The sequence below is a fragment of the Ammospiza nelsoni genome, chromosome 7 (assembly GCF_027579445.1).
Source record: "Ammospiza nelsoni isolate bAmmNel1 chromosome 7, bAmmNel1.pri, whole genome shotgun sequence".
NCBI classification, from domain to species: domain Eukaryota; kingdom Metazoa; phylum Chordata; class Aves; order Passeriformes; family Passerellidae; genus Ammospiza; species Ammospiza nelsoni.
The window spans coordinates 31,541,023-31,557,459 of NC_080639.1; the positions used below are offsets into that span (position 1 = coordinate 31,541,023).

The 16,437-nt window shown below is 43.4% G+C and overlaps 1 protein-coding gene across 2 annotated transcripts; it reads right to left on the minus strand.

Annotated features, from left to right (window-relative positions):
• Positions 1-3,024: 3,024 nt before the first annotated feature.
• INSIG2 (insulin induced gene 2) lies at positions 3,025-15,208 on the minus strand. 2 transcript variants are annotated; one of them, XM_059475858.1, is made up of 6 exons: positions 14,998-15,208; positions 10,636-10,973; positions 8,888-9,012; positions 6,653-6,819; positions 6,139-6,238; positions 3,025-5,713 (listed from the first exon to the last, which is right to left on the minus strand). In XM_059475858.1, exons 2-6 carry the CDS (start codon positions 10,877-10,879, stop codon positions 5,672-5,674), a joined length of 678 nt encoding a protein of 225 aa, XP_059331841.1. In that variant the 5' UTR covers positions 10,880-10,973; positions 14,998-15,208; the 3' UTR covers positions 3,025-5,671. The 2 variants fall into 2 exon arrangements, with proteins under 2 accessions (XP_059331841.1, XP_059331842.1); XM_059475859.1 differs by lacking the exon at positions 14,998-15,208 and adding an exon at positions 14,452-14,652.
• Between the last annotated feature and the right edge of the window lie 1,229 nt (positions 15,209-16,437).

Here is a 16,437-nt window from a genome sequence, read left to right on the forward strand (position 1 = left end):
ATTAACACATGCACTTGATGTCCTTACAGGGACTGGGCATCCTTTCACCCCACCTGAACACTGTGGAGTCAGCCCACACTTTACCTCAACATTACCAACCAGTGTCCTGGGCCAGACCAGCAGCTTCTCACAGAGTTCAAATGGAATGTGTCAATCTAAGCAGGAAGTTGCTAAAGCCTTATTCCCAGGAAAATTCTCTGGTGGCACAGCTAGGCTTACCCCAGGCATCCCTAGTCACTGAGGAAACAACTGGCACAGCTGGGATAGAGAAAAACAGACGAGCCAAAGCGTGTTCTGGTGATCACTGCCAATGAGGTGATGCCTTTGGAGAGCAGCTGGGACCAGAACAAGTCAATACAAATGCATCTGTAAGACTCCCCTTACCCTTGTTTTGAAACCCAGAGTACAATCAAAATGATCACTTACTGTCCTTTTCCTTCTTGCAACATCATGGAAAATGCTGGAGGCTCTCCTTGCATATTTTCTATATGGTAAATTAAGGTGCAACCCTGTTCCTCACAGCTTTCCTTTTAGTGCAAACATTCTTCCCCAATAATTCCATGAAACACATCTTTCTTTAAGGTTTGATTACCAAAACCATTGGCATTAAATATCTAAATTGGCATTGAATATCTAAATTTAATTTGGCATTAAATATCTAAGTGTTGGTTACAAGATGTACACTGAACTAATCAGAGAACAGAAACAGCCAAACCACATAATGAATTCAGACAGTTACATATTTATAAATACAGATTTTTCCTTCAATAAATATTTTGCCATATTTGTTTTAAAGGCACAATTTCAGGATTTCTACCAAAAAAGTCACAGAAAGCAGATTGTATGGCTACTCTTGTGGACCTTGCCACTGCAAATGTTCTGCAATGGGTACACATATCCCTGCAAAATTACAGTACAGCAGGTCACCTCCTGCAGGGATGTTTGACAAAGACAAGGCAGAACTGCTGCCTGTGGAGAAAGTGAATCCTATGAACCTCAGTCTGGAAATGCTGCAGGTTTTGTACCTGACACAGACGTACAGGGCACACCGGACACAGACCTCTCAACCAGCTTGGCCTGAAGAAAATTAGTAGCTGCCCTTTTGCTTTACATTCTATATATTGCCTCCTATCTGCAACAGTGCTGGGCAGGCTAAAACTGTGGATGTGCAACAGAAGCTACTGAACTTCTGTGCTTCAGAACCAAACAAGAAAGGAAAACCTCAAGAATATGCCAAACTACATTTCAACCTGTATTTCAGCTCTGATCAGATCAAGAAATAACCCCTACTTCTTCCCCAGCACGGCTTTTAAACATTCAAAGCACAAACTCCCAGTATGCTGCCTGAAAAGTCCAGGCATAAAGTTTATCCTTTAATTTGAGGCTTTGTCATTTGACTGGGGAGGAGGTAATCAGGACAAGGCTCTGGACCATGCTGCTCAAAACATGACAACAGACACACCAAAATTCCAAGCTGGCTGCCTGAAGCAATTAAAGGAGTGTTTACTACTCCATGACAGTTAACATGTTGGACTGACCTTTCATTTACTGTTTAGTGCTGAACATTAAGCTGCAAAATTACTCATGCTTTGCATTTAGTACTGGCATCAGAACTAACAGCATTAGATGGCTATTCCCAGGGCGAGGCATGCGTTCCTCTGCCCAGCTGTGCACCTACTTTCAGCAACACTGATCTGATACCCAACAGCACTTCCACAGGTCCTGTTCGCCCACTGCCATCAGGAATTATCAGTAACAGTGCTCCAAAATGTAAAAAGCATATGCAAAATGTCCAGGGTGATGCAGCTGGTGCAATTAGGTTCCTTGCTTACATACCAGGAAAGAAAAAAAGGGAGGACTGGTGTATGCCCACAGGTCCCCACAGCAGCTCCCAGCCAGATGGCAGCAGGGAAGTGCAGAAACTATGGAGGAAAAGTTTCTTTGTTTACTCTCCTCCTAGCTGCTTACAGCAGGCCTGTCGTAATGAGAGGCACAGGATACATTTTTCAAGTGTCTGACAGGTCAGCAGTTGGAATATTCCCTCAAAAACCAAGTAACTTTCCATTCAACACCCTAGGCTAGAAGGACCTGGAATTTCCACTCTTCGAGGCTACAGATGGAAGAGAGAGGCAAAGTTTCCAGCAAAACACGTTTACTCATATGCTTCTGGCTAATCTTAGTGCTTACTATCCAAAATTATGTTTATTTCCACCCCTGGCTGTAATCTGCCTGATCAGACACATGGCATGCCCAGGATACTACATTTTGACAGCAGAGTTAGGAATTTTGGGCCACAGGTTGCCAACGCAAAGGATTTTTCCACTCACCCCCTACATGCCTTCCAGCTTTCAGCTGTGGTGCTGCCCTGCTGTGGGATTGCATCCCAAACCCTCGTGCACCTCTCTTCTCACCCTTTTCCACCCTTTTCTCACCCCTGCCTGGATGCTTTTCCATTACATTTCCAAACCTCTTTTTAACAGAATTTTTGACACAGTGATGGGCACGATGAATGGAGTCTGTGAATACCAGAGTAACATTCAGTTCATATCCAGACCAGAACATTAATAAATACAAATACATTATGAATTTCCCTGCAATTTGTGTTTTGGGGTTTTTTCATATCCATATTAGCTATCTATATCTAATACATTTATACTAAATCTCTATTTTCTGTATTGTGAGTGAAGTTATCTTATTCCCACTGCAGATTCAAAAGAGTAGATTTTCCAAGGCTGCTCAGCATGGTAATTAAGATAGAATCACGGCTGATTTGATCTTCCCTGCTTCTTTTTCACTATTTTTATACAGATATGCAGCCGATATGCCAGCTAAATGGTCAGAATTATTATGAGATTGCTGATAGAAGGCAACTCAGTGTATTTTAAATATCAATACAACTTCTTAAAGAAAGAGGAAACCTATCAATCAAGGTTGCAATTGTGTTTAATTTTGCTTTTAACAGCAATTTGCCAGTTTAAACAGCATAGACCTTACAGGAGTTAATTAGTGAAGAGGTTAGAGTGCTTTTAAAGTTGTATCTAAATTATACCTTATTAATTCTTTATTTAACAATATTTTTCAGACAGTCTAATGTTATAACTACATGCTATACAGTAGCAGCATGTCCACACCACTGAAGTTAAGGCTGTGTCACCATTGTCACCATGAACCTTTCTCAGGGTTTGAACTCATCAGCCATCAAATCACAGCAGTTTGAAACAACAGGACACCCACAATGTGATCCTGTACTGATGTTAGTCAAGTAAGAATAAAAACAGTAAGACACATATAATAAAGGACTCCACCCAAATTTATTTTGGATGATTGCTGCCTTTGCACAACATGCTCAAAATTTCCAAAATGAAATTTAAAAGTCAGCGGACAGCACAGTCTAACCAGGTTTAGCTGAATCCGAGCGCAAAGTGGGTGCCACAGATGCTCAACAACCACTTCTCACATACTGCACATTTCAACACACACAGGCTGCTTCTGTGTAAGTATCAGGCTGGCAGGTAACAGCAGTTCTACCACCAAGGGAATAACAAAACCAACTCATCTTCAGTTGTACACACTTGTTGGTCATGATGAAACTACACTGTTTACCAAGTAAGCACACAGGCTACTGAGGTACTGTGTTATTCCCTACAGTTAGCATAAGAAACATCTGAACCACTCATGCCCTGGTTACTCAATAGGGACTTCTCACACTGTCCACCAAGCTGAAGCCATTTGTTGAAGTAAAGAAGGTGGATGAGGTGAAATACTGTAAGAGAGAGACCCAACAGCTTCTTCAGCAAATTGCCAGAGCCTGCCTAAAGAAACTCACCCTTCATTCCTGCCCAGCTTCTTAGTTTTGTCAATAAAATGCTTCTTATTACCTTTTGGTTTGATTAAGAGAAAACCTCAGTTCAGGGATCTACCCAGACATGTTCTGCCTCTGCTTAAAGCAAAGTGCCTCTGCAGGTGCTTTCCTGAAACAGTGAGCTGCAGGTGATGACACTTTCTGGAGCTGCAGAACCAAGCTCTTCATACATCACTTGCGTATTTATTATTTTTACAATTTCCCATTCAAGAAATTTTTCTTTTGTTACAATGCTTTTGGAAGTGCTCATTCCACACTTTTCAGACTTGGAGGTAAGCAGGTAAGACTGAAAAGTTGCCTAGTTACAGCTTCGTGTACAACACATTCACACATTTATTAATAAAAACTTGTCTAAACATCTACTTGTTCTTTGGACCAACTTCAGCCTCCCCAGGTGACTGTAACATGTCTTATAAACCTTTCATGGAAGACTTATAAAATAGTACTTAAAGACAAAAAAGGAAAACAAATACATTTAAATATCATCAACAAAGACGGAATGGGAAAACAAAGCGGCGACATCCCATGCCAAACTCACTGCAGGCACAGGTTAGTGGTGTCCTCTTGAAATCTGCTTTCTGCCTTCTTGCACTTCTTCCAGCTCATGGTCTTAAAAGCCAGCTGCAAAGCCAAGAGAGAATTCCATGTATGCCCCCAGATATGGGTCACACACTGAAATCCTTCTTAAGAAGGGAAGTGCTCAGCACACAGCCCATTTCAGCTCACTGTGCACAGGCTGGCTGTGCACAGGCACCTGTCAAACAGGCTAACAGCATTTCTCTGCCTCACACAACTGCTGCAAGAACAAATGCATTTATGGTTGCCTGGACACAGCAACGAGGGCTTCATCAGTACCTAAAATACAGCACTGCTGATCCCTGCCAACGGAGCAGGGGGTGGGCAAGGACCACCAAAAGTGACATTGGTAATGGAGGGGCTTATGACACTTTATGGTAGTGGCTGATTTATTTCAGAATTGAATTTTGCAATAAAAACTCCCTAAGCTGTTTTCCTATCAACACAAATCAGCTTAAAGGATTGTACAAGAATGACCTGAACTGTATCCTGTTTTGCACACAAGCAGTTTCAGAATCTGTCCATGGTTCACATAAATTCAAAAACAAACATGGATGCTGGGTGTACCAGGGGAAAAATAGTGAATAGTTTCCAGACTCAGTTTCCATTTCTGTGATGCTGGGCACACACCACAGACAAATGAAATGCTATGGTAATAACCCATGAAACCTGCAGTGAGCATCCTCAACAGTAATGTGGGTCACAAGAATTATATACTGTGTTAATAGGCATAAATGAGTTACTTATTGCATCAAAGTCCACCTGTAATCCATAAATTTCATAGAGATAGTATGAGCTATCATGGAAAGAGATCTTCATTGCTAAATGTGAACCCTCTCTGTCTTTTACTAGCTGTTAAGAGCAAATTCCTCAAAACTTTCAAGATAAAGTTAATCAAGAAGTTTCAGCTACAGAAACATAGTGCAAAGGTTCAGTTTGGCACTGCAACATTACAGACAGACAGGAATTTATGGTAAACTGTTTAGATTTGGAAAAAAGAATCCTATAATTGAACCAATATTGTCAAATGTATTGCATACTATTGTAACTTCACAGTAATCAAAATCAGACATCAAGGTTTCTATAGAAGCAGCAATCACAGATTGCAGTAAAGTATACCACTCAAGGGAAAAAAATTGCATTTTGGCAATTTCATAGTCAAGTGTTCCTTATGCTCCTCCAACAGTCATTTGTCAGACATTTTCCTGTTTAAAAGGTGCATTTTATTTCTTCTCAGTCCTCGTGAGACTTCTCTGCGATAACTTTGCATTCATACTGAAAAACAGAAATTGACAAAATAATATTAATTTACATAACTAGTGAAAAAGACTTAAGACATTTTTCTACAAAATGGGTGATAAAATAGCTCTTGTTAAACTCCACTCAGATAAGTTTGATCTCCTTAAGTTCTGTGCACATACTGGTGACTGCCATTTCTGTCCCCTGAGCAGGTCAGACTTTGGGGATGGCCTGATTTCTCCCCAGACACAAATGTAACAGAGTGTACAAAGCAAAGCATGGCTGTATTCTGATTTACAGACTGATCAGCTCACTAAGTACATCAACAAGAAATGATTGCTGGTTTCTACCTCACTGCACACCCCCGAGCCAAACAGCTGGCTGGCATACATGGAGGAAGAAATGGTATGTACATTTAAACTTTTACTGGAAAGCAACCAATCCCCCTCCTCCAGACTCACCATTGCCAGCTGCCTGCCAATATTGCCCATTGTTATTCCACCAGCAAAAAATATACATGGCAACCAGGAACGGACGTAGAGGAAGTCTGGGGATGTGTATCTGGAAAAGAACACACATTTTTGAGCTCAGTGTTGCAATACAGACTCCTCCAAACACAAGGCAAATCCACAAGTAGGAGGATATTTTAACTCAAAAAGATCCACATTACAGAAATTTAATTTCTTGCAGCAAACAACAAAGGAGGTTTCTTATTGATTATAGCTGCATTTATTCAACCAAACAAAGCATGTTACATTGTTGGCAAGGTAGCAATTTAACTTCATTTAGCATTTCCAACTAGATTTCTCACTTACACTCACATAAGACCTTTCATAATCAGTCCAATTTATGCTGTGCTCAAAATTAGGCGCTGACAGCTTTGAAAATCATGTCAAATTGTACCCCTTCAGTTATTCTGATTAATGTTACAGCTTCAGAACATTATCATTTCACCTCAGGGGAGCAGATACTTACTGATAAACTCCATTGTACACCAGAAACTGTGACACCAACGTGGCCAGGAAAGCAATTCCTACTCCAAGACCAAAGCCACTTCGTGACCTGTCAAAGGTCCACCAGAGCCCAATGGACAGGGCTGCCAACGTGAGAGACAGCTGGATATTGTTGGCAAAATCCACCTTCTGTGCTGCCTGTTAAGGATCAGCTTGGAAACACCATGGACAAGGATAAAGCAATATTTTTTTGTCATTCTGTTTCTATTTTGGCACAACAGAAAAAAATAATTCCATTAAGACAAGTACAGGGTTACCTGTATCATCTCTCACACAGCTATCAGATGTGAGAAATTAAGGCTTGTAATTATCAATATTTCAGGAAACTAAAAACTTATGACACTTCTTCCAATTTTAGGGTCTCTTCATTGTACAAGACTGAAGAGACTGAAGAGCCTCTTCCCCTACCAAACAATCAGGCATTTTGTACAGACACACAATGTACATGTTACATCTCACCCTCACCTGGCCCTTTATTGCACTCAATATGAAATCTTAAATCTAGCATTCTTAAACTGACAGGGATTTACCAAAAAAGGTATTTACCACTATTAATTACATTTTTAAATCACATAATGCTTTACATTCAGCTCAACATTAAAATGTTAATCTGTTCAATAAATCAGAATGAAAATCTTACTGGGAAGTGTTCATGTAAATCAACAATGAAAGTCAGTTTGTCACCTTGTGAAAGAATTGTGAAGTCACTTCAGATATCTTTGTGTGTTTCACATCCTTCAAAATGTTTTGGAAACACTAACTCATTCTCATTACTCCTGTCCAAAACAGATAATTAAAAAGGGACTTGTCATGTTGCTTTTGCCTGAAAGCAAATTTATGGGATGACAGTATAAAAACCACTGTCCTATTTCCTCACAAAAATCTGGAAGGAGATCTAGTGGAAATGAGAAACAAGCTTGACTAACTGAAATAAATAATTACAGGATAAAAATCAATAGCTTCAGGAAAAGTATCAAAGACGATAGAACCCTCACCAAATCTGGCAATGTGCAGAACTGGCAACAGCTGAAGAGAAAGCAGTCTGGAGAGCTGTCAAGCAGGAAATACAGACAGTACATTACTGATGTCCTGGGATATGGGGAACAGCTGCTAGAGAACTGCAGAAAATTTGCTGTAAATAATCAGACCCGTGTAAAAAGGAGCTGTCAACTCTTATTTCTAAAAAGCAGCAAAGCTGCCATGGGCTCACCCAACAGGTACAGGTAGAGAGAACCACAGCAGAGCATCTCTGGAAGGACAGTGAGGTTTGTGAGGGACAGAGGGAAGGACTCAGAACCTTGGCAGCTCCAGCTCATCCAGCCACACTGGAGAGCAGAGGGTGGGGAAAAACCAGACAGCAACAAAAACAGCAGTGGCCAAGCAAGCCCAGTGAGAATCCAGCCAGCTCCCCACCTTTCCCTTAATGTGCCCTCTCTTCCTGGGAATGAGGAGATCCAGCAGCACAAGAAGAGAACTTTTAGCACCATTTTTGTGAACTGTGCTGGAGCTGATATGGGTGGAGATGAGCATTGCAGAGATGATCAACTTTCTTTCCAAAACCCAGCAGACCCTGGTTTTAGCTGACAGAGGAGGCACTAGGCATAACTGCAGAAAGCCTCTCAGACCCACAGCACTGCCAGTAAGGTGCCCAGTCCATGAGAAATGCATCCTGTCACCCAGAGTGCTCTCTTGGCATCAAGGAAGGCATCCTTTGCAGAAGGGGGTAGCAACATTTCCTGGCATTGTATAGCCCTGGGTATTCCTGGTCCTGAGCTTTCCCCACTCTTTGCAAAGTGCATGTGCTTCACTCATGACCTCAGACAGGGCCTCAAGCTCCTACTGTGGTATTAATAGGACATCAGCTTCCAACAACCTAAAGCACTTTTCTGTAATACCTACTGCATTAATATCTTCCTGCACTAACCTTAATTATTCAAAGAAAATAAAGACTCTAAGTAAGACAAAGCCTAGTATTGAGACATTCCTAATGAAAATATTTTTCAGAACAAAAAGATGTGAGACTCTTTAGCTCCAATCCTGCTACAAGTTTGACAATAACATGTAATCTGCCTTTTCCTTGCAAAAATGCTGCATGTTACACCTTTAACACCAATTCAAATTCACCACAACTGACTGTGTGAGCTTTTTTTAAGAGGAAACCCATTTGTTACCAGCAATGTCATTGGTTATAGGATACAGCACTGGCATGATTTATTCCCACAAAGACTGCCACACATCGCATGACACTGGACCATTCTCTCTTGAACTTATGTGGCTCTCCCAGATGTCTGTCCATGCAGGGGTACAATAACCCAATCACAGCTGTGGAGACAGGAGAGAAAAAAGGCCCTCAAGTGAAAGCACTGGCAACATTTAACAGCCTAAAATAAAGCCTAGAATAAAGGCTATCTAGACTTTGACAACTACAGTCACTACTACAACACATATTTTAAGGATAAACAGCACAAAAATAGGATAAACAACACATACATTGTAAAAGAAGAGGAATTTCCAAGAGTTTCATTATTTTAAAAAACTCCATAAAGTTCAGCAGTATCTTCAGCCACTGCAGCAGAAGTAGCAACACAGAGACAATTTGAACCAGGGGCAGAGGATGACGGAGCTCTCCCCCCACACCAACATCTGCACGGTAGTTCAGAAAGAGCACTAATAGCTTACAGGTTGGCACTTCCAAAAATCCCACACATCAAACATGTTTAAAGTAACTGCAAAACCAACACACCACAGTACTGGTGTGGTTTGTAACATCAATTTTTGTGTTTTCTTCTGTTCTTGTTACAAGCAGGCTTTGTTTGGATAACATTTTGCTCTTCTTCAATGCTACTCTCAAGCTCATCCAGAAGAGAGAAAGCCAAGAGCCTACAGTAGCTGTTGAATACAGAAAGCAAACAGGCATTCCAGCCCCAGGGAACTGAGATGCTCTTTCAATATTGCTTCACAAATGTGTTCTCCACTGCAACTGCAGCTAAAAAAATTTTTACCAAGCACACCAAGGATCTATAATGGTGCCTTAATATTAGACTGTAGTGGTGTGAGCACAGCAGAGCCTGAGCCATGAGTACAGACTGCAGTGCCTTCAGTCCAGCACACTGCTGGGGGTAACACTGCAAATGCTCTTTCCTCTGCCACAGAGGAAACTCATCCCCAGGATTCAGGAAAATAAATCATCAGTAAAGCTGGAGTGGAAAAAAACCTCCCTGAGCAATTTTCTTGCCAAAGGCCTTGGGCCAAACTCATGACTAATAATGGTGATGGATGAAAGGACTTCTCTGAATGCAGCCTCGATCACCCCTGATTATAAATATGCAAAATACCTTTATTCTGCTCATAATAATAAACCATACTGCAGAGAAATGTTACAGCAATTCCATGAAGGCAGTGCAAGTACAAATGGTACAAAAATGGGTGAATTATCAGCATTTACCACAGAGGTTCCCTGTGTGCATGCCAGGAGAGAAGATAAGGAAAAAAATGGAGAAGACTAATAATGAAAAAAGAAAACCCTGAACACCTCAACAGAGTGACTCCTGCTGGGAAAAGCTAATTAAGGCTATAGTATCTTTAAATCAGATGACTTAAAAATCAAGTACTAAAATCAAAGAGTGCACTTTAAAAGCCATATCCAGTCTTTCCATCAAAACTACCAACCCATCAGGCCCAGAAAGACCCACAAGTTTCTTGATGGCAAGATGTAGCCTTCCTGAGTTCCCACTGGCAGCTGCAGTGTTCTTAGGTGACCCAGGAGAGCACAAAAACTAATTCCTGGACACGTGTATTTGTGTATGCAAAAAGATCAGAAGGATACCAACAGCTCAATGAGGACAGTGATGCTGAAAGGGAATTTTTTATCTTCCCCACCTCTCACACAGGTTTTTGCAACTATCTATCTCAGCACACCAGGCATAGACACACGACTGAACTTACCTGATGCTGTGCCACAGCAAGGTGGAACCCACCAAGCTGAGGAGAAGATGCTTGTGATCACGTCAGGGGGGAAGAGAGTAACATTTCTCTGGATCTGAAGCAAGTTTAATACTAATGCAAGGAATACACCAATAAAAAACAGCACTATACCACGAATTACCAAATTCATGCCACGACTGGTTACAGATGAAATGTATGGGCCACACTTTTTTGGTACGGTTGGTGTTGCATCATTTTCTGCCATGACTTCTTAAGTTATCACAGGCATCCAAGAGGCTGACTGAGGATTCACTTGCAATCAATATTTAAACTCTCTTCAATTAGGAAACACCCAAACCCTGAAAAATAATAAAAAAGAGTGAAAATTCAGATATAAGAAACTTTACACGTATTTCCCTCAACTTATTTGGAGATTGGGTTAAAAAATTGCCTATTATATTTTTTCAGAATTTTCTGAAGAGGCAATTAGTCCTTTGATAGCAGAATCAACCACAGCTGCAAAAATGCCTTACAAAGGGAATAGGTTTCACAAATAGTTTTTTCTACTAGGAGACAGAGGAGGAAATATATGGGATGGGACAAGTAGGAATGTGAAAGTACATTCCAGGAGGTGAAGAAATGACACAGGTATCAGATGGAAGAAAGGCTTGCTTTGCAGTAAGAATAAATTGGTTTACTCCCTTCCTTGAAGCAACAACTGGAGAGGTTATATAATTCAGCAGCAAGTACACACAGCCCTCAATTCCACGTCAGCCACAGAGGTTCAGAGATCTCTTTTCTTGAAGAGACACTAAAAAAACATTTCTCAACTGGAAAGTGACAACTCTGAGGTTGAAGTCAGAATTTCAGCAATCCTGCAGCACACATGTTTTGTAACCTCCAGTAAGAGCAAACAGCTTAGCAAACCACAGAAATAACTTCAACAGAGAGAAATATTTACCCAAAGTAACACACATCTGGTGAAAACTGCCCTACATCACGACAAACCCTCACTGTAATCAGGCACAGAAGCACCTGAGGGCAAAGGAAAAGGAGCTCCACCTGCCTTCCCACTAGGAAGCCTCTGACATGAGTAACTGCCGGCACTACAGGAATGGCAGAGTTCCCACCCCGATCCCTTCCTCAAAAACAAACAAAACCTGTCCATCATGAGTCTTGTTATACATGGATTCAGTGCCACACTCATGTACAACAGCGATTTTGATGGACAGCTTAGCCACCTGGAACTTCAGAAAAAAAGCCCTGACATTGTTTTTAAATCTGAAACTGCCAGCTGGTAGCGGCTTCTGTTAACTCTTATTTATGGCACATGGGGAGCCAAACCAGAACATCCATCCCCTTTCCTCTCAGCTCCAGCCAACCCCGAGGAAGCTCTCTGCAGACACAGCAGTAGAGCAGAGGACTCAGCATTCATTCACTTCTGCTGACTGAAAGCCAAAAGGAAAGTTAAATACATACAGGCTAGTTAAGATACTCCAGCCAACTGCACACCATGGCATACTCCATCACATGATAAAGTTCTGACAGAGAGAGAAAAAAAAAAAAAAAAAAGAGGATAAAAAAGAGAAAAGTTCTCTTCATACAAAACTTCCCAGTGGCAGTTTGGGGAGGCAACAGTGTCTTCCTAAGAACATGGGCTCTCTTCCACACAGCCAATTCTCCACGTTCCTTGTAATCATGAACACACCTTGGGGGGAAAGGGAACCACCAAGGTGTCAGGCTTCTTGTCTGCATCCTGAGTCAGACTGCCAGCCCTGATGTCTGTATCAAGGCTGGCACTGGCACTGCAACACTTCCTTCGAGCAAAAAGGAGGTGCTCCAGATTTTTTTTTCCTGCTCTGGATGGCACGGCACTGGAGCTTAGCATACTTGGATCATACTTCTAGCCTCCAGCAAAGAAACCATGGAGTCACAAAAACATTACAATTTCTACTGAGAGTCTCCCTCGTGTCCCCTGGGGCTTTGGGATTACCTGAGATTACACCAGGTAATCATTGGAATTCTCTGAATTTACAGGAGGCTTTCTAACACAGGGCATTGGAGGCTGTAGCTCCCAAGTACAAACTCTGCAGGAATACTGTGCCTAACATGGGTTTTCAAACTGCTATGTCCCTTCTCAGCTTTGGCTTGCTTAAGGAAATAAACTAAGCTCTTAACTCTCCACTTCACCCTCCCAAGAGCTTTTGGCACTTCCTGAAGTCTGCATATCCCTTTTTTTAAATGCATGACCCAAGCTGATATATAAGGAAGCTCACACTTTTAGTTCTCCCTCTAATGAGCAGCACACAGGATAACAGATTCTTTTTTCAGTCATAAAGTGAAATGTCCTTTGATCCTTTACTTATTCAGGTCTCCCCTCCTTCCTGTTCCTGCAGTCCTTGTTCCCTGGCACCAGCTCCAGACCTTGCACACTGCATTTCAGCCCGTAGGTGTCATTTACGTCTGACAGCCAACTTCAACCCACTTTTCCTGCAGGATCTCTCAGTCCTCTTTGGCCCTGAAAATCTTTCCAACTTTGGTCATCAGCAAGCATCTTACTGCATCCTATTTTGTGCACCAAGCTTATCAATTAAAATAAAATCATAGGATGTTTTGGATTGGAAGACACCTTAGAGATCATATAGTCCCACGCCCCAAATATTGAGAGAGATCAGCCCAAGTCCCTGTCTTTGATGAAATCTAGAAATAATTTCCCTGCATTGATTATTTCCCCATTTTACACTCTCTCTTGGTATCTCCCTCTAACAAGACTCTGCTTCTTGTAATTCTTCATCTACAGGAATCTTCAGCCTAATTAAGAATCATCAACTATCCTACAGGGCCATACTAATGTAAACACTTGGCTCTTACTGGTTTTTCTCCTAGAAGTGCTGATGATCAAGTAAAAGTGCAATTTTATTCCGGTATAAATCACTTTCAAATCATAAAGCCTGCATTTGTATAATTTTCACTTTTTTAATATGCCATTCAGCAAATACATGTTTAATTCTGAATGCTTATCTAAATGCAACAGGAAGGAAATCACTCACTGCTTCTTCACAACCACTGCAGGTGCAAGTTATTCAAGACACCAGAACAGATTTTTATTAGCAGGTAAACAGCCTGACCACAGCAAGGGCACCTGGGTAGGAACATAATGACAGATGTTTATGAAAGTAATTCAAAGTCTGAAACTAGCGTGATGTAGTCGTTTGCACCTGGTGAGAAACCACCACCTACACATACAATATAGTTGTTTTATCAGTTTCCAGATTTTCTACTGACCCTGAGACCTTCTGGCACGCCACAGAGCAACTGGGGAGCACAGCAAAGGGATCAGTGCTCAGGAAACATTCTTCATTGTCCCAGACAGCTGAGGTTCACAATGCCCTGGCACAGCACAGATATATACTATCATCACCTCTCATGGAAATTAAATTACTATCTCTAAAGACTCCAATTCCTCCTGACTAGGAGGCCACTGTTCCTGCAGACAGCAGAGACTCTGTCTCTTTCAAGCCTTATGTTTTACTGCAGGTTTCCTCTCACACAGGAACAGATCACAACATATTGAACCAACACGACTTCTGAGCCTTCATTTCCTGGGGAATGCACATTCCCAGCTGTAGCACGGCACCGAAAGCCGCGGGCTTGGCACTGCCGGAGCCTCAGCCGCACTTCCCTGCTCGCTGGCACACGCGGACCGCAGCCCGAGCTTTTCAACACACGGCGCACCGTGCACGGCTCGCAAGGCAGCCACACGGTGTCTGGCATTGCGCAAAAAGTTAACAAGTAAATTATCACCCTCGACATTTTTAAAACACTTAGTCACTTAACTGTCTCCTAAGGAGAAGATCCCTCCTGCTCCCCTGTGCTCTCCCTGCGCACCGAGAGCGATTCACAACTTCTGGCACCGCACAGACACACCGGGCACGGCGCGCTGAGGCCGACAACGAGAGGGTTTATTTGGGCAACAGCACGCAGGAGATGGCAAGAACCCATCCGTCTGCAGCGAGGCAACGCCAAAAGCAAACAAAACCATCGCCTCTCAGCCATCGGGCGGCGGTTCTGCCCCGGGCCGAGGGAGCGCAGCCCGCCTGGGCAACGCCGGCACCTCCAGCCCAGCCCGGCCCGGCACGGCCCGGCCCAGCACGGCACGGCCGGCGGAGGGGCCGCGGGCCCGGGCAGCCCCGCCAGGCACGGGTTGTCCCGGGTGCCGCGGAACGGCCCCGCCGGCCTCTCCCTCCCTCCGCCTCCCCCGGCCCGCGGGCAGCACGGGGCCGAGGGGCGCCGCTCCCCGCCCGGCTCGGCCCGTCCCCCCGGCCCGCGGCTCCGCAGCCCCGGCCCAGCCCAGCCCGGCCCCTCCGCAGCGCCGGGACTCACTCGGCCTCCGCCATGTTCCGCAGTCCCCGCCCCGCGCAGCCTCCGCAGCGCCCGCCGGGCCTCGGCCGTGCCGGGCACGGACAGCGCGGGGGGGCAGAGCGGGATGCGCGGCCCGGAGCCGCCCGCTCCGCCTCGGACAGCGCTCCGTGTGCGGCTGCGGCTCCGCAGCGAGCCCGGTGCAGTGCACGGTGTTTATAAGAACAGCACTTCACTTGGAGTGCTGTGTGCGGGAGTAATGGGTGCAAACTGAAAAACAGGAAATTTGAGATTAGGAAGAAATTATTTACTGTGATGGTGGTGAGACCCTGGAACAGTTTCCCCGGAGGGCTGTGGGTGCCCCAAACCCGGCAGTGTTCAAGGCCAGGTTGGATAAGGCCTTGGTCAGTGTGAGGTGTCCCTGCCAATGGCAGGGGGTATCGGGACTGGATGATCCTTAAAGTTCCTTCCAACCCTTAACATTATATGACCCAATATTTAAAAGAAAAGCTGGATGTGTTGGGCTGTTTGCCCCATGACCACGCTCCCAGCTGAGCTGGGGGCAGTGCCACAGCCTGTTCCACCTTCAGGCTCACACGTGGGAATGAAACCCTTGTCCCCAGCTGAAGCTGCCAGCCCAGCTCCGGCCCTCCTGAACGCCTGGTTCCACAAGGACTCTCCCATGCACTTGACTTTATTGATGGAGGACAAATTTACACATCTCCGTATTCCAGACGCCACATTTTCACCTCCAGTTTGGGCCTTTTGGGGAAAATGTACAACATGAAGCAGAAATCAATTTGCTTTAGCCTCTTTTAGGGATTGTAAAGGCATCACAAGAAAAAACAGCATTTATGTATGTGAGATGGAATATGTGACTATTACATTCATTTATATATCATATATTCATATTTTTGTACTAATGAACTCTTCTCTTTCTCACACTGATATTGAATACTGTGATTAAAAAGACTTGGACATTGAAATACCCAAGCTTGGTATTTCACTGCAAAGACTTTGACAGAGCTTTCCATATTACAAGGTCTGCAGCAATTCAGTGCCTATCCCCTTACAGTTCTCAGAATAATGACTGGGTAGGATGAAATTTGTAGCTGATCATTGTAGTGGTATCTTTAGTGGTAACTGTGGTTCCTTTGTGCTGGTATGTTGTGATCAGCAGTGTCACCAAACATGCAGACTCAGAGAGAAGGATATGGGTCTATAACAGAGATATTAAGAATAGAAAAGGGAGACATTTGCAGCAGCAGAAACCCATTGCGGTTTAGATGAGCAATAAATGAATTTTCAAATCGTTCAACTTTGGCTTTTGTCACACAGAAACAGTCTTTTTATTCTCAGTAATTCTGCTGAGGTGCCTGCCCTGTCTGTGGTTTAGATGGTTATTTTATTGTACTTGAATGCCAAATTCTGGATCAAGAAAGACAAAAGGTTTTTTTAAATCAA